Raw genomic sequence first — 16,782 nt, 5'->3', positions numbered from 1 at the left:
ATAATTTTCATATTTGCAAACTTAATAATTTTAAAGTTATTATAATTTATATTTTCAATATTTGACCCAAAGCTTGTTCAAAATGATTTCTAAATCCTATATGGAGAGAGTAATTTGTAATGGGGGGAGTATAAGCCTGCATGATTTGCTCTAAATGTTATCGTTGGATAACCCAGATCATCTACCACTTCCTTCCCAAAGATCCTCTTTGTATTTGGTTACAAAGATATTCGTAGGAACTTCTAGTCCACCAACGTGTGCAGTTCTTTTTTTCAAAGCACAATACAAATTAAATCTAGATGCTTAGGAGAATAACTCCATAAAAAAACTAACCACCATGATAAAAATATTAGGGTATATAAGTATCGAAAATTCATGTTTAGCATACTTACAGCCAACGAAAGTTACTTATCTTTATATATGCTCTCTCTGTTCATTTTCTAATTAATGCAAGGGAATGTACTTCATAAAAACCCATGCAAACCACAGCAAAAAATTTATCTAAATTCACCAAAAAAAATCACACATGTAGATGATATGATTATATACAATCTTGTAAAATATCTTGTCCAAATTCGAATTCGTCTGTGAGATATAAATAACAAATTTCAAGCCAGAAAGTTATCCGTAGGATCTGTTAGAAATTTATTATTTTTATATCTTACAAACGAATTCGAGTTTGGACAAGATATTTTATAAGGTTATATATCATCATCTATATGTGTGATTTTTTTTATGAATTTAGACAATTTTTTTTATTATGATTTGCACAGGTTTTCACGAAGGTTATAGTTTTCATCCGATACGTTCCCTTAATGTAATATCCATATACAGATATACTTGTAATCTCTATCCGTGGTGACTTACGATGAACTTATCATTTGCACGTCCTTAGTTTTCCTGGAGGAAAGTGTCTACACCTTAGATTAGGTGTATTCTTTTCTTTGATTAGCATGTTTTCTGCTCTGTTTTGTAACAACGTGTAACCCACATCCCCAGTATTAGACTTTTGACTTATTGTCCAAATGATGAGTTGAGAACAAATGCCTTATTTTTTTATAATAAATTGCGCTCCCCACGTCTTACATAGATAAGGCCTTGTTTGGATGTAGTCGGATTCGCATCAATCCACATGTGTTGGGGTGGATTGGAGTGGAACTTGAACTAAATTCCACCCCAATCCACTCCAACACATGTGGATTGAGGTGAATCCGACAACATCCAAACAAGGCCTAAAGGTTTTTAATTTCCCAGCCAGTTGATGGTCTGCAGTTCAATATACCGTATTACATACGTATACACTGGTGCTTGTCTATACCACTGTCACCGTTCCTGCCAATAGTGCTACAGCTTTCTAATAACAGTATTATTACACGCTGTTTGTCCCTTACCTAGAATCTTGCAGCTTTTACAGTACACTTTGATGCACATATAAGCGCATCCGTTCACTATAGCGAGAGCTTCATCAGACATGGGTGCAACCACACAAGAGCTAGCAGATCATGGACGCTGTTCCCTCTCTAGCAAGCTTCTGGGTTGTTTTCTGTTTGCCCTCTTCACCTTGACACTAGTCTATTTCATCTTCTACTCCCCTCCAACGTCTTTCATCTCTTACACCGATACCTTCGTCCAGTTGAAGACACATCAAACAGCTAAGAACTCTTCTCTACCACCTCCTCAAGGTAATTTTTTCGCTTATTTTGAACATATATGCGTGTGTTTATATTACTGCATGTTGCTCTGCATGCAAGGCTAGCTGCAATCTAACTGCATTCTTGATCGATTTTATTCTCTTGCATCGCCAGCATGGTTGCTATGCGACTATAGCGACGGTAAGTGGGTGTGGGATGACAGCGTCACCGGCCCACGGTACGACAGCGAGAGCTGCGACATGAAGAGCACGGAGAAGTGCGTGGTCAACGGCAAGCCGGACAAGGGCTACCTGCACTGGCGGTGGCAACCCACGGGGTGCAATCTCTCGGCGCTGAACCCGGCGGAGTTCCTCCGGCTGGTGCGGGGCAAGCACCTGGCCTTCGTCGGCGACTCCACGGCGCGGAACCAGGCGGAGGCCCTGGTGTGCTTCCTCTCCTCCGTGGCGCGGCCGGAGACGGTGCACCGGTACGAGGAGCGGCTGGGGCGCAAGTTCTGGCGGTGGGTCTTCCCGCCGCCGCACGCCGTCAACGTCAGCACGTACTGGTCGCCGTTGCTCGTGCGCGCCGAGGGCCGCCCGGAGGACTACGCCATGACGCAGCAAACCGTGGTCCTCGACGCGCTCACCGAGCCGTGGACGGCGGACGTCGCCGCCATGGACGTCGTGGTGATCTCGGCGGGGCACTGGTTCCCGCGCCCGGCGTTGTACTACGAGGACGGGGAGGTCGTCGGCGTGTACTCCCGTCCGGACGTCAACAAGACCGACATAGGATACCTCGGCGTGTACCGCAAGGTGGTCCGGAGGACGCTCAAGTACATCGATGCCAAGTCGTCGTCGACGACCGGCACCGGCGGCGACAAGCTCGTGGTGGTGGCGACCATCGCGCCGGCTCACTTTGACAGTAAGTACGGCTGGAACCACCGCGACGCATGCTCGCGCACGAAGCCGTACGAGGACGGCGAGGCAGAGGTGGCGACCGCGGACGCCGAGCTGAGGAAGGTCGTCCTGGAGGAGGTGGCGGCGGCGGCAGCGAAGACGACGCGGCGGTGGGGCGGTGTGCGGTTCGAGGTGCTCGACGTGACGAAGATGGCGACCATGCGTCCCGACGGGCATCCCGGGCCATACCTCTTCGCACACGCCTACGACTGGCGCCCCGTGCCGGAGACCGTGGCCAACGACTGCCTGCACTGGTGCGCGCCGGGGCTGGTCGACACGTTCAACGACATACTGGCCAAGATGATTGTGGCCGGCGTCTGAATGGCAAAGAACATACTAAACACGTTCTTTTTAGAACAATAAATATTTCAGTGTGTAGGCTCGAAGAAAACATGCCAATGTGATCCCTTTACAGCAGCGGCTGCGGCGAGATGTGTGCGAGCCTCTGGAGCAGCATGCCGTTCCACATGTCGACAGGGCCGGGCAGGCACCAGTGCAGGCAGTCGCTGGCGTTCCTGACCCACCGCTTGTCGTAGTGCCCGCCGGGGTGGCCGTCGGCGCGCAGCATCATCGCCTTGGTCACGTCCAGCAGCTCAAAGCTCGTCGTCTTCCCGGTCGTCTCCCTCACCCTCGTCACCTCCTGGCTCTGCACCCTCCTCAGCTCCCACCCGATGCTCGCCAAGCTGATCTCGCTTTCCTCCAGCGGCCGCGTCCTGTTGCAGTAGCCGCCGCTGAACCAGGAGCCGTGCTCGAAGTGGTCGGGCGTGTAGGTGCGCAGGAACGTGACGAGTCCGTCCTTGCAGTCCCGGCACCCGGCGACAGCCTCGAGCGCCGCCCTGACGACGCGGCGGACGGCGTAGACGATGCCGAGGTCCGTGAGTCCGGGCTCCCGGCAGTTGACGCAGCCGATCCGGCGACCGTCCTCCCAGAGGTAGTTGACGCGGAAGAACCAGTTGCCGCCGGAGATGACGGCGTAGTCCAGCCCCGGCAGGCGAGCCGTCCAGTTGGCGTTGAGCCTGTCAAGGTGGATGTCGAAGGAGGGCGTCGGCTTGCCGTCGGCGCCGAGCACCGGCACGGCGTGCGCGTAGAACTCCGTCCACATCGCCATGAGCGTGAAGTTGTGCTCCGGGAAGTGCCACGTCCGGAACTTGTCGAACGCGTCGCGGTACACGTCCGTCGGCGTCTCGGCCTGCGAGACCAGGCAGAGCAGCGACTCCATCTGGTTGCGCGCCAGGGAGTCGCCGATGAACGCGAGCGTCTTCCCGCGGGCGACGTCGAGGAACCGCTCCGGCGCGAACCGCGGCAGGTCGCAGCCGTCCGGCTGCCACCGCCAGAAGAGGTGCCCCGGGTCCTTGCCGTACTTCTGGCAGTTCTTGAAGTCCGGCAGCGTCGGGCACGTCAGGTTTGTGTAGACTGGACCCCGTGGCTCCCTCACCCATTTCCCCATAGACATGTCGCATTTCTGCTCAACATGCGCCGCTCCTGCCGAACCTAAGCATGCCACCATCAGACATTCAAGCAAATACAACTGTATGTCCTAGTACTGTCACAGGTAATGCAACATTTTGTATAGCTTGGAAGAAATGCCAAAACAGTTCACTGTCAAACTGAACTTACTTTGATCTGATCTGCTTGATGCAGGAACTGCGGGAGCTGTTGACGTGTTTGCTGATGGCAACGAGATGTCTGAAGCTAGGTTCTGTTCTGACGCCTCATTGTTCTCGGCAGGGACTGCTATCGGTTCATCGGCTTCCTCCTGCCCGGGCACAAAACGATCGATGGCTCCATGATGGGTGCTCTGCCTCTGCGTGAGCGCCTGGTCAGCCGTCGTTCCGACGCCGAAGCCGTGCGACGAGTAGAGGACGGAGAAGACGAAGATGGTGGAGAGCACCAGGAGCAGCAGCAGCGAGGATCTGACGTTCCTCTGCACCACGGCGTGCCACTCGCTGCTGCTGCTGCGCAGCAGCCTTGGGCTCGAGGAAGGAGAGGTAGGAAGTGGCATCATGCTGCTCTGCTCGATCACAAGCCGGAACTGGATTTTCGAAGCATACCAGCTTTAGATTTGAAGGATGTGTGGGCGTTTTCGCTTCCGCTATATTATTAGTGGTTGTTTCGGCTGTTGCTGGAAGTCACTTCTGGTAAGCCGAACTCTGACGAGGTTGGTGACTTGGGTGTGGCAGTCGCGCTAGTAGCTCACCAAACTGCACACCACACATGGCTAGTTTTTACAGATAACTAGCTGTCTGGGTTCCTTAACGTTCGTGGTTAACACGCCATCTCAGAGCACGAATGAATTGAAGTTGCCACGGTTTTCGCATCCCAGTATTATGCAAAAAGAAATGTGTCGCTTGCTGCGGCGTGACCGACCGCGTGTGAGCTCATCAGCGTGGAAGTCTGAACCTATTGCAGTGCGAGACACCGAAACAGGGTGTTGATGGGTGAGGTCGGTTGGCCTACGCATTTAGCTAGATCCAGACGGCTGGTTGTGACACACGACACGATGGCTTCGTGGGCAAAGGTCTCACCTGTCAGATTATCTATTGGATGTACCGGGGAAAAGGATCACCCAACTAGTGCAATCAAATTTGGTAAACAATGCGAACGGAAAAAACTAACAAACCACAGTCTGAACATGAACATGAGGTCAATCTGGATGTTGTGCATTGCTGAGCTCAATTTATATAAATTTGCTTTGTAATAAATATTGTGAAACGTTTTCTCTAGTAGTATTCCTATTTGGAGTCATACATATATGTTGATATAATTTCATACAAGCTTAATTAAATTTAAGATAGTTTGACTTTGACACGACCTTGAATCGCATCTTTTTTAGGACAAAGATAGTAGTATATGCATCAGTATTATTACTGGTGGTCATGACATTGATCTTCAAATATTGTGTCAAAAGAAGAATAAGGGTGGATCTAACACCTAGGCGGTCGGGGATGGAGCCCTCACTACCGTTGCCGGAAGCATGGAGACCCTCTTAAGGCTATCTCCAACAAATATGACCCAAATACACCACTCATTTCATGGTTTGGGTTTCCCACAGTGAAAAAATCAACCACCTAAAACTTACCTCTTCCAACAAAGGAGGCAAAAAGGGTCACGTATCTCCATCTCCACCACGCCGCTGCAGCTCGCTCTCGCTTGGTGGTGGGCCAAGCTCTGGTCGTCCTGCGCGTGGTGGTGGGCCCCGCACTGAGCCAACTCTGGTCGTCCCGCGCGTGGTGGTGGGCCCCGCTGCGTGGAGACGCAAAGAGACAGAGGGAGAACGCAAATTTGCATCCGGTGATCCCTCCAACCCAAAATGCGTCCTGGGTTTACGTTGTCCGTTGGAGGTTGTTCACTTGCCATAAAACACTGTGCAGAAGGCATTTTGGGTATGAGTCACCTTATGGCTATCTTGTTGGAGATAGTCTAAGGCCTTGCTACCTTTGCCGGAAATCCAGGAAGAACCACAGAGTACATATCTAGAATATACCTTCTTATTGGACATCACAACTAAGGATGAAAACGGTCGGAAACGGTCGAAAAACTCCTAAATTGTTTTCTACTTTTATATTTGAAATACGAAAATGAAAACAAAAACAGTAAAGTCGGACACGAAAACGAACACGAACTTACGAAATATCGAGACTTTCGAAAACGATCCAATTCGATCGGATTTATGTCGAACACGGTCGATATACGAAAACCTAATACGAAATACCAATATGTAGTACCAAGTGCATGACTAAGTATATACACGATCAAGTTTAAGTGCATATAATAATTAAAAAGTACATGATCCTTGGTCTTAGGTATTTAATACAATAGCCCACACATAAATACAAGTCTAGAATAAGCAATTAATAGCTAGCAGGAACGCAACTAGCCACCAGTAGAAAGAACGCAGATGCAGGGTGAGTAGTCTGTAATTAGGCTGTGTGACCCTACAGTTGACTAAATTCGGTTTAAACCAAATTTTGAATTCGAAATATTTCAAATTAAAAGTAGAAAAGTAGAAAACGGTCGAAAAATATCAAAACCGTTTTCTACTTTTACATTTGAAATACGAAACATCTAAAATACGAAAGCGAAAACGATAAAGTCGGACAAGAAAATATGAATTCGATCGGATCAAATATAGAAAGCGGTTCGGTTCGCTTCGAGATATTTCCGTTCCGTTTTCATCCTTAATCACAACATTGGCCACAAAATATTTTGTCAATGGATGAGCCATAGATTACATATCCTGATATATCTAATTATGATCCATGCTTTGTTAGGGCACTCACAATGCAAGACTCTATCACAGAGTCCAAGACACTTAATTACATATTATTTATGGTATTTTGCTGATGTGGCAGCATATTTATTGAAGAAAGAGATAGAAAAAATAAGACTCCAAGTCTTATTTAGACTCCAAGTCCACATTGTTCGAGGTAATAAATAACTTTAGACTCTATGATAGAGTCTGCATTGTGAGTGCCCTTATAATTCTTGGTTCTTGAATAACAATAACTAAGACATGGCTACATTAAAACTTCTATTATTGAACATGATTTTTAAAGACCAAAATATCTTGCTTATGGAAAGTCATATGTCTTCTAGCATCATCGCCTCTATCGGCAACAATTGAGGGTGCTTGTGACTCACAGTGGCCAGTGGAGGACACCAACGCGATAAATTTCAACCCCTGAGGATTCCTCAAAGACGGTGTGGGTCGAAAACACATTGTCCAACAAATAGCAAAGTGCAGTTGTTGACCTCCTCTGCACCAACTGAGATGTCTTTACATGCAAACTCTGTAACATGCCAGGGAACCAAAGTGCACTTGCCAAGCACTCCCAAAATAGCCTACACGGTGCCTACATCACTTATGAAAAGAAGTGTGTTGACAGTAATTTCACCATATATTTGCATAGTCAAAATCATCAACAAAATATCATTCCTAGAAGATAACAAGCAAAGCTGCAGTGATTTATGTACAAATAACATGGTTTCCCCATGTACATGCCATATTTCCTTGTAGGAACATGTTGAAGGACTCTGGGTGGATTGGGCCCATAGGCCCCTCTCAAGCCATGGCAACCCTCCCAAACAATCCTGTAAGCAATATCAACCCTTGGATCATAAGTGTGTTTTCATTGAATGGCTAGAGATGGGAACACATGGATTGAAGGATCCACAACTCAAGAAACTGATGTGTCAAGATGTAAATATCAACAAATACCCACTCAAGACGCAACACCCTACTAGAAGGGGTGGGTACACATTCATAGGAGGTCAGCCAACCCCCTAGTCGCTAAAAGGTGCATCTCCACCCACCGCCTCTCCGCATGCTCCCACGCAGGAAGCACACTCTTACTTGATCTCCACCATCAATCCAAGGTTAGTTTGATCCAAAAGCCATGAAGAGGGGGTGAATAGCCTAATCTAAAAATTCACTAGAGCAAGAGGTTAGTAAATAACAAAGCAAATCTTTTTACTCTAGCTCTAAAGGGGTGTTTGCAAGCCACCTAACCAAAAATTCTAGTTGCTATAATCACTAGGCACACAAGAACTAAGTCTCTACAAGTTACACTAGTGAGCTTAACTACACAAGCAAGACTAGTAACTAAACTAGTTACACTACTTTGCAGTAAGTAAATGGAGAGAAAGAGATATTTATACCACCATGTAGGGGATGAACCAATCATCAATATATGAACGATCAAGCACCGGGAGAATGTCAATCAAACGCAATTGAGACACCGATTTTTCTCCCGAGGTTCACGTGCTTGCCGGCACGCTACGTCCCCGTTGTGTTGACCAACACTTGGTGGTTCGGCGGCTAAGAGGTGTAGTACGAACCTCATCCTCACTAGGACAGCGCAAGAACCTACCCACAAGTGAGGTAACTCAATGACACGAGCAATCCACTAGAGTTACCTTTTGGCTCTCTACCGGAGAAAGCACAAACCCCTCACAATCACCGGGAGATGGCCACGAACAATCACCAACTCATGCCAATCCTCCTACGCTGCACCAAGCCGTCTAGGTGGCGGCAACCACCAAGAGTAACAACACAACCATAGCTAAATCGATCTCCAAGTGTCACTAGATGCAATCACTCAAGCAAATTCACTTGAATCACTCCCAATCTCACAAAGATGGTTAATCTATGAAGGAGATGAGTGAGAGGTGTTTTCTTAGGATCACAAGAATGTCAAGTAGTCAAGAATACCAAGAGGGTGAGCCCCAAGCCAGCCAACAACTATTTATAAGCCCCCTCAATAAATAGAGTCGTTGACTCTCTCACTGTCCAGAAATCAGGGGCGCCGGACGCGCAGACGGTTAGCCATCGGACGCTGGAACCCAACATCCGACGCTTAGATGACAGTCATGTCTTGGTTTTGAATCTCGTGCATTGATCTCTAATGGTCACTTAAATATTTGAGTTCACAGGTTTAAACATCGGACGTGTCAGGTGCAACACACCGGACGCACCCCTCCTCACCGGACGCTATTCAGGGAGCCCTACAAACACGCAGGGGCGTTGGACGCGCCCAACGCGTCCACACCAGATGCTCCTTGGCGTCCGACGCTCACAGCCAGAGAGGCTCGCTCTCGCGCTCGCTGACGTCACCACCTCACCGAACGCGGGAACAGTGTTCGGCCCGCGTCCGACGCTCACCCGTTAGACGGTCCGACGCACACTTTCCCTAGCGCTACTCAGCCACTATACATCGAACGTTGCGCTAGCGTCCAATGCCTCAGCGTCCACCATCTGGTGTTTTTCAGTGAAAAACACTCCCGCGACTTCTCCAAACTTTCCACCGGCGTAATAGAAAATATGTGTTTTATTTTCTCAAAAGCGCCAACATGTACAGGTGTGTTAGCATTTTTACAATCATTTTCTTCACCTCCTTCTTAAAGTGTGCCAACATCACCATGTGTATAGTTGGCCATGCAGCCCGTGGCCCGTTGGCCCGGCCCGCGGCCTGACATTTTGGCCCGGTCCGGGCACGGCACGGCCCGACAACTATCGGGCACGGCACGGCACGGCCCGAGGCACCGGGCCGTGCCTGGGCCGCCACCGTGGCCCGTGGCACGTCTCAGGCATGGTCCGACGGCCCGGTGCTTAATGGCCCAGTAAAAAATATAGCTTTTTAATTCTAAAAAAGAAAATATAGGTTTGTTGGCCCATCCATCCATCTTGATTGGCCTGTTAATAAATGTAGCCTGCTAATTCTAAATAAAAAAAGAAAATATAGGCCTGCTACTGGCCTGACACGACCTTGGCCCGGTGGCCCGCTGTGCCTTCGGGCCAGCCCGACGGCCCACGGGCCGTGCCTTAGGCCATACCCCCGGCACGAGGCATGGTGATGGCACGGCCCGGCCGGCACGACGGCACGGCGCGGCCCGGAGCAGGCACGACATGACACACCGGGCCATCGGGCCGGGCCGGCACGGCCCGATGGCCATCTATAACCATGTGTGTACCAATATGTGCAAGTATGTTAGCATTTTTATAATCATTTTCATTGAAGGAGTTAAGTTAGCTTACTAGGTTCTAAATGCATTTACATGAACAATAACACCTGGTGGCACTTGATAATCGTTTAGGCGAAGAATTCCCCTCTTTATAGTAAGGCTATCTATCCTAAATGTGATCACACCCTCTATGGTGTCTTGATCACCAAAACCAAAACCCTAAGCAATACCTTTGCCTTGATCTCCATAGGGTTTTGTTTTTCTCTTTCTTCTTTTCTAAGTTGAGCATTAGATCATCTTGTGGTCATCACCATTATCACCATGATCTTCCCTTGCTCCATCACTTGACATGTACCAACCTCATTAAGTCTACACACACTTAGTATAGAGGTTAGTACTAGGGTTTCATCAATTATCCAAAACCAAACTAGGGCTTTCAAAGATGCTTCACATGGATCCATGGACCCACCCAGAATTGCTATAAATACCCCCTAACCCCTCACTCTCATTCATGACACAAAGGAGTAAACTACTCTTTAGTAGCTTAGGTGAAGCTCTGCTCTTGTACTATTATGCAAATAGGGAGAGAGTGAGGGAAGTCTTCTAGAGAAAGACCCAAGTTTATTGGGAATCTTCTCCATGGTGTACCTTGGCATATGTGCTCTTCTTGTAACCAAAATTCTTTTATAGTAATAGATATTTAATTGTAGTAACAGTAACGCCAATGCTCGGTCGTCAGATGGAAATTCATCCATCGTACGGGTTCGAGTAACCCAAGCCCAGCACAAACCACAACACAAAACCTACCGAATGGCCTAGAAAATATCGCCTCCCTTCTCTTCGTGCCGCATGCTACATCTTTCTTCCCCATTGCACGCCACTCCAGTGTGGTGTAGAACGCATAGCTTTAGCATAGTTTCTTCCCCGCTACAGCTTCTTCACCGTCACGGCTTCTTCCCTTCCACGAGTGTCACTCGAATTTCCCCCAATGTCTCACCTACTGCATCATTGAGCATGATGAGCTAGGCCATGTCCTCAAGGTGCGACTACTAATATACTTATGAGAAAATTTCCTATTTGACACCAAAAATAATGTTGCTCTCCTATTTGACATCGAAACTGAAATTCTTTCCTATATGTCTCCTACTCGAGTTTTTCTTTCCTATTCGACATTTATGACAGTTTAGACTAACAGTATTAAGTCCCAAGAGAAAAGTCTGCTTTGCCCCTGGAGTATGGTATATGGAGAGGAGGGTTATGGAATAGAAAATGAAATTTGAAAGCCCAACCGATTTTTTGGCTATGGTAGGGTTTGGATTTGAGTTTGAGTTTGGGTGCTCAGTGGGCCCACATGCTTTGTCAATTAATTTGAAAAACAAGGAGAAAAATGGAGCCCTATCTCGTTGATCAACAACGAATGCTCTAGAGCCTTATCCGTTCACCACACACGCACCGCCCTTCACCAATGAGGCAATGACCGTGACCTGAGCAGCACGTGAATAGGCACTTATGCAGGCGGCCGTGTCGAGCATAGGCCCATGGCTTGGGCACGACTGGCAGGACGAGCTTCGCTCGGCGTTCTATAGCCGTGACGAGTTGCGCCTTCAGCTCGCGGCGAGCAATGACTCAGGAGGCCCACACGATGAGTCCTAGACACGCCAGCCCTGCTCGGCTCCTCGCACACGCCTTGGCCGCGCCGCCCATCTTTGAGGTTGTGACATTCTTCTCCGAGGCCGTATATATAGGAAATTTTACTTTGTCAGTGAGGTGTTGTTCAACTCCAAGACCACCCGTAGGTGCAGAAGCTACTCCACTACCACGACCAACACTCCAACTCAGTGGTGAAGCTCTTCCCTGTCAGCAGTGGCGGACCTAGAGACTTTCTAGAGCCCGGACGAAATATGGCCATTGATAAGTGATAATATGTTTGTATAAATATATTTCTACAAAGAGAAAAGATAGCACAACCACTCAGTGCAATGACTGCCAATTTATGAGTCGGGCTGCCTCCTACGGGATGATTTGCTGCATCTTGGTGCTTTTCCGTATAAACCTACGTAATTTATTGTCTAGCTAATACTCGTATAAGCTTAGTATAACATGCATATACACCTAAGTACATCGTGCCAGCCCGGGCAGGTGCCCAGGGTCGCCGGGCCCTGGGTCCGCCTATGCCTGTCAGCGAGTTTATCACCATTCACCAACAAGGACAATTATGTCCCCCATGCCAGCATAAAGTCTCATGTTTAGGCAACTGTTTGGCCGAGTAGACTGAGACACAGACCCCACCAATGTCGGTTCAAGTATAGGACGATGTACTTCGATGGGTTGTTGATGTTAGACAACACAAGTGCTAGTGTAATCCTCAGCTCCCAAAAGGGGACTGATTGTGGTACGTGCCCTAGTTGCACTTCAAGGCCACACAACAATATCACCGAGTATGAAGCCCTAGTTCATGGGCTCTACATGACCATTTTGCTTGGTACCTGAGGGCCTATGTCCGTGGGCACTCTAAGATGGTGGTGAACCAAGTTATGTAGGAATCTCAATCTATCACATGTATTATTCTTTGGCACAACAACGATGTAATGGACACATCAGCAACGATCGCATCTAGCCGAGAGCCCATGCTGACCGAGCTCTTGCTCAATGAACTCCATGAGCGATGCTAAATTTACTAGTTGGTGACACAAAACTGATAAAGGAAAGAGTGAGAGGATGGTGGTCGACACTAACACTAATAAAGTGTTGGGCCTATAGCTTTAGAAATAGCGTCATATTTTTATAGGTGGTTGGATGTCTTTGCAAATATGTTTTTAGAGACGGTTAGTAAGTTGGGATCCTTTTCTCTATTTTTAGTAGGTATGGCAAAAATAGCAATCGTATCTAAAAAAAAGGATGTCTCTAAAAATTGTTTTTATAGTAGTGTAAGTACCACCCTTATTTATAAACCGATTCTAAAGCTAGTTATTATTAGGAACCGGGTCTAGAGCTCTCTCGTCTAGTGTTATTTAATTTAACCTGTAGCATTTCACATATATTGTTGACCAAGAAGCCTGAAATCTGAGATGGCAGCTACTGATTATTCGGGCCAAGGCCAAGACTTCATTATTCCGTCATGGCACATTGTACTTGGATGTACTCAGGTTGATTTCCCTCAAACCTGAAAGGATGTACTGTTTTGCTCTCTGACCCTGAACAAGTTAACTAAGAGAGAGTGGTCCATAAATGGTTCATGAAAATTTGAAACAGAAAAGGCATGTCGACAAATTCTTTTTGTTGGACTGCAGGGACAAGCAGCTAGCTATGGAGCCCCGGGGATCATCCACAAGCTGGTGGCACATTTGCCACACCTTGCCTCTGCAGCTCGCCCATGACACTGTCTACTGAAGGGGGCTTCAGTCCCAGGGGCAGTGGCAGCCACGGTTTCGTTAAAACATCACCTATTGCTGCATCTATGCTCTCACTTGACTGAAAAAATACAAAAAGAAAAGGAAGGGCCGAGTTGAGAGTGCCGCATGCAGAAATATGAGTATTGTCTGAAACATGTGAATACAGCTACGCTTACTGGCTGTGTCTGTAGCTGAAACTGCGTATCGAGTGTTGGAGGAACGAGAGGTCTGTACATTGGAGGTGGACATGGCAAAGCACCCCTCACGGGTGGAGCAGGGAAACGCTGAAAATCAGGACATCACAAAGCTCTTATTAGAGAACAATAATATCTTTGACTATGATATGCCAATTTCCATTTTTTGAGCATTGTTGATGAACATGAACCATTACCGCAGCTGGCATTGGCACTGCCACGCAGGGAGTCACCTGGCCCGGCATGTGTGCAGGCCCCTGATAAAACGAAATCCGGCCGTCAGAACACTAGCTAATCTAGCTCCCTTATTATGAAGCTAACGTATGAGATGCATCCGAAAGTAACGCGTACATACCCTCATGTAAGCATGGTGCCAGAACGCCGGGTCAGATGGCGGCGGAGGAGCCCACGGCGGCGGCGGGGTGCGGGGGACGAGATGCCGAGGCCACATTGGCACCCGGGGTGACTCCACCGTTGGCGTCGGATGGCCCCAGACATGCAGCGGCCTTCCGAAGTGCTGCATCGGATGAGGAGAAGGAGGAGGAGGAGGCGGCGGCGGCGGCGGCGGCGGAGGGAAGCCGATGGTCGGCACGGTCCACGCGTTGGAATCGGGCCTCTTCACGCCATTGGGGGCTCCTCCGGCAGCGTACATCTGTCGCCGGTGCGTCCAGGTCGCGGCCTCCACCTCCCTTGCAAGCATGTGCTTCCTGTGAGAACGGTACTTCTGCTTCAATTTAAATAGCAAATCGATCATTAGTATAACACAAAGGAAATATTGATAGCTACATATATACGAGCCTACGAGGCCAAGAACATGGTGTAACAATAATTCCACAGGCAGAGTAAAAAAAAACGTTGGATCAATGCAGTAATAGTGTATGGATATGGAGAGGATCCAGTGACGCTACTAAGCTTCACGGGCGGCACGGACCTGCAAATGACTGGCAATGTTATGGCGCGTGAGGGAGTCGATCCCCATGATCTCGAGTATCCTGGACGGCACTGCCTTGTCAATGCCCAACTGTTCTACTGCTTGAACGAATCTCCGGTGAAGATCCGGCGTCCAATCCACCTGTGTAAAAACATGTCAGCACATACATATATATATATAGTGTCACGAGACGAGACGAGACGAGACCTATGAACCTAGCTAGCTTATCGCTTTGTTTGCTTTATATTAGGGCTTGCAATTGCTAGCTAATACACATGCATGCGTAGTAGTGTACCTTTGCTTTCTTCTTCCCATGGGAGTGCTTGTTGGACGACTTGTGACGGCTCTCAGCCTCCTGCGATGTCGTCGAAGACGGTGACTTTTCGCCCAGAACGGTTCCACAGCCGCCCTCACCGGAGTCACCATTACCGGCGACTACCTCCTCGCCTTCGGCATGGTCGTCGTTGCACTCTCCTTTCCCTTCTTCCACATCTTCGCACGTTGTGACGTTGTCCTCCTCGCCACCAAGGACACCGGGACAGCATGGATCCACATCCACATCCACGGCGCCTATGTGCACCGCATCTGCTAAGGGCAGGACACTGGGCACCTCCTGGTCCATGACGCCGCCATGGCCGGCGCCGGTGGCGATTGCCTCAAAATCGGTGATGAAGATCTCGGCAGGGTCGACCTCGAGGTCCGGCAGCGCATCTCGGTCGTCGTCGTCTAGCCTGAGGAAGAAGTCGCCGAAGTCTATGTCGTCGACCGTGAAGTCGAAATCCAGGTCCGACACAGGCCCGACGGCGATCTCCTCCATCTCCTTGATGCCGGCGGCGGCTCCACCGCACTCCTCCACATCGGCACACATCACCGGCCGGCGACACTGCAAGCTTCTCAAGTGTCTAGCCAGTAGCTAGCTAGCTAGCCACACTAGGTACACTTGGAGTTGGAGCTCAGAGGTAGCTAGCTCACGAATACAGTGCACTGGAAGGAAAGGAACGAATGGCCTGTTAGGGTAGGTTGTTGTAACCTGTCTTTGCACTGCTGTTTCTGTTGAGCTAGCTAGGAAGGACTAGTACTGACCATTTGGTGTGCGATGGCCTCTCTGGGGAGTATTTGGGGGCGAACCGAACGGCGAAGGGAGAAGGCATCTCGACCACAAAGCTCGCAGAGATTTCTCTGAATCGTTTTGATGGGTGGCCTTGTCCGCGAGCGCAAGTGCAGCTTGGTGGCTTCTGCGAATTATTGCGGTCTCGTAGCAAGCGTATGCCTGTGTGTGGACGAGTGTTTTTTGGAGCCAGTTTGTTTTCTTTTCGGCTGGGGTGTGATGCAATGCAACACTGGGAGAGAGGTGGTGGACTCGATCTCGTGAGAGAGAGGCGACAAGAAGAGAACAAAAGATGACAGCGGCTGCATGTATATCGGCTGGAGACGACTGTCCTGCTCCGGCCTGCTGGCTCTGGCTGCTGCATGCTCGGTCCCTGCTCATGAACATTTTTAATTAATAAGTTTAGAAACGCGTTCAAATTGTTAACTTTTGGATATATGAGGTGACAAGCCGACCAGGGCAGCAGCAAATGAAAACCCTGTAAATCCAGCACTTCTTATCTACAAACTGTTAACTTTTGGAAGTTGAGCTAGCAGTGGAAAAGGATGGCACATCTGGATCGATCAGGCACAATATATTGAAAGCTTAATTAAGCATGAATCCATTGAATAAATGTATTATTATTGATCCACTAATAGCCAGACTGATTTTGAATGAAGTGCACGTGTGGGTCTATAGAAGAAGGTCAACAATGCACTGTTTCTAGAAAAAGCCCTAACTTCTCCAATCAATTGTAAACTAATAATGCTGATGATAGTTACATATATATACAGTCAACTAAATATGCTATATCTGATAGAGGATAGAATTTGTTAATTAGCATTGGACGTTAATTAACAGTCCTGATATCCACATATAGAATTCGTTAAGATTTTCCCCATGATATATTTGAAATATTTGTCAGCGTGATGTTGACATATAGGAAAATGCATAATGTGTGTGTCTATGGAGAACATTTGGCCCTAAAAGGAGGCATTCAGTAAAGAGCTATTTTACAGAGTGCCAAAGTCTTTGTTGAGAGCTAACTACTAGACATTCGGCAAAGAGCTATTTTGCCGATTATCGCACTCGGCAGAAAAGGCTTTGCCGAGTGTCTGGTACTTGGCAAT

General features: G+C 48.3%; 3 protein-coding genes across 4 annotated transcripts; 1 reads left to right on the top strand and 2 right to left on the bottom strand.

Annotated features, from left to right (window-relative positions):
* LOC8057892 (protein ALTERED XYLOGLUCAN 4) lies at positions 1,503-2,939 on the top strand. Its single transcript, XM_002438076.2, has 2 exons — positions 1,503-1,682; positions 1,806-2,939. Exon 2 carries the CDS (start codon positions 1,892-1,894, stop codon positions 2,906-2,908), a length of 1,017 nt encoding a protein of 338 aa, XP_002438121.2. The 5' UTR covers positions 1,503-1,682; positions 1,806-1,891; the 3' UTR covers positions 2,909-2,939.
* LOC8057891 (protein ALTERED XYLOGLUCAN 4-like) lies at positions 2,805-4,855 on the bottom strand. 2 transcript variants are annotated; one of them, XM_021449062.1, is made up of 2 exons: positions 4,205-4,855; positions 2,805-4,069 (listed from the first exon to the last, which is right to left on the bottom strand). In XM_021449062.1, exons 1-2 carry the CDS (start codon positions 4,590-4,592, stop codon positions 2,997-2,999), a joined length of 1,461 nt encoding a protein of 486 aa, XP_021304737.1. In that variant the 5' UTR covers positions 4,593-4,855; the 3' UTR covers positions 2,805-2,996. The 2 variants fall into 2 exon arrangements, with proteins under 2 accessions (XP_021304737.1, XP_002436766.1); XM_002436721.2 differs by having other exon boundaries at positions 2,805-4,078; positions 4,205-4,845.
* LOC8057890 (probable transcription factor GLK1) lies at positions 13,106-15,720 on the bottom strand. The gene is made up of 6 exons (XM_002436720.2): positions 14,861-15,720; positions 14,566-14,706; positions 13,990-14,358; positions 13,832-13,891; positions 13,617-13,724; positions 13,106-13,519 (listed from the first exon to the last, which is right to left on the bottom strand). Exons 1-6 carry the CDS (start codon positions 15,431-15,433, stop codon positions 13,370-13,372), a joined length of 1,401 nt encoding a protein of 466 aa, XP_002436765.1. The 5' UTR covers positions 15,434-15,720; the 3' UTR covers positions 13,106-13,369.

This window comes from Sorghum bicolor, chromosome 10 (genome assembly GCF_000003195.3).
Source record: "Sorghum bicolor cultivar BTx623 chromosome 10, Sorghum_bicolor_NCBIv3, whole genome shotgun sequence".
Taxonomy (NCBI): Eukaryota; Viridiplantae; Streptophyta; class Magnoliopsida; order Poales; family Poaceae; genus Sorghum; species Sorghum bicolor.
This window is presented reverse-complemented; position numbering and strand designations above follow the sequence as displayed.

What these genes read in the sequence shown, in the direction of transcription:
- LOC8057890 (XM_002436720.2), bottom strand. Translation starts at nt 15,433, where the DNA reads ATGTGTGCCGATGTGGAGGAGTGCGGTGGAGCCGCCGCCGGCATCAAG. An exon ending in ATGGGAAGAAGAAAGCAAAG is followed by an intron (nt 14,707 to 14,860) that starts GTACACTACTAC and finishes GTTTTTACACAG; the next exon opens with GTGGATTGGACGCCGGATCT. An exon ending in GGCACCATGCTTACATGAGG is followed by an intron (nt 13,892 to 13,989) that starts GTATGTACGCGT and finishes TCGTTTTATCAG; the next exon opens with GGGCCTGCACACATGCCGGG.
- LOC8057891 (XM_002436721.2), bottom strand. Translation starts at nt 4,592, where the DNA reads ATGATGCCACTTCCTACCTCTCCTTCCTCGAGCCCAAGGCTGCTGCGC. An exon ending in ATCAAGCAGATCAGATCAAA is followed by an intron (nt 4,079 to 4,204) that starts GTAAGTTCAGTT and finishes TGGCATGCTTAG; the next exon opens with GTTCGGCAGGAGCGGCGCAT.
- LOC8057892 (XM_002438076.2), top strand. Translation starts at nt 1,892, where the DNA reads ATGAAGAGCACGGAGAAGTGCGTGGTCAACGGCAAGCCGGACAAGGGC.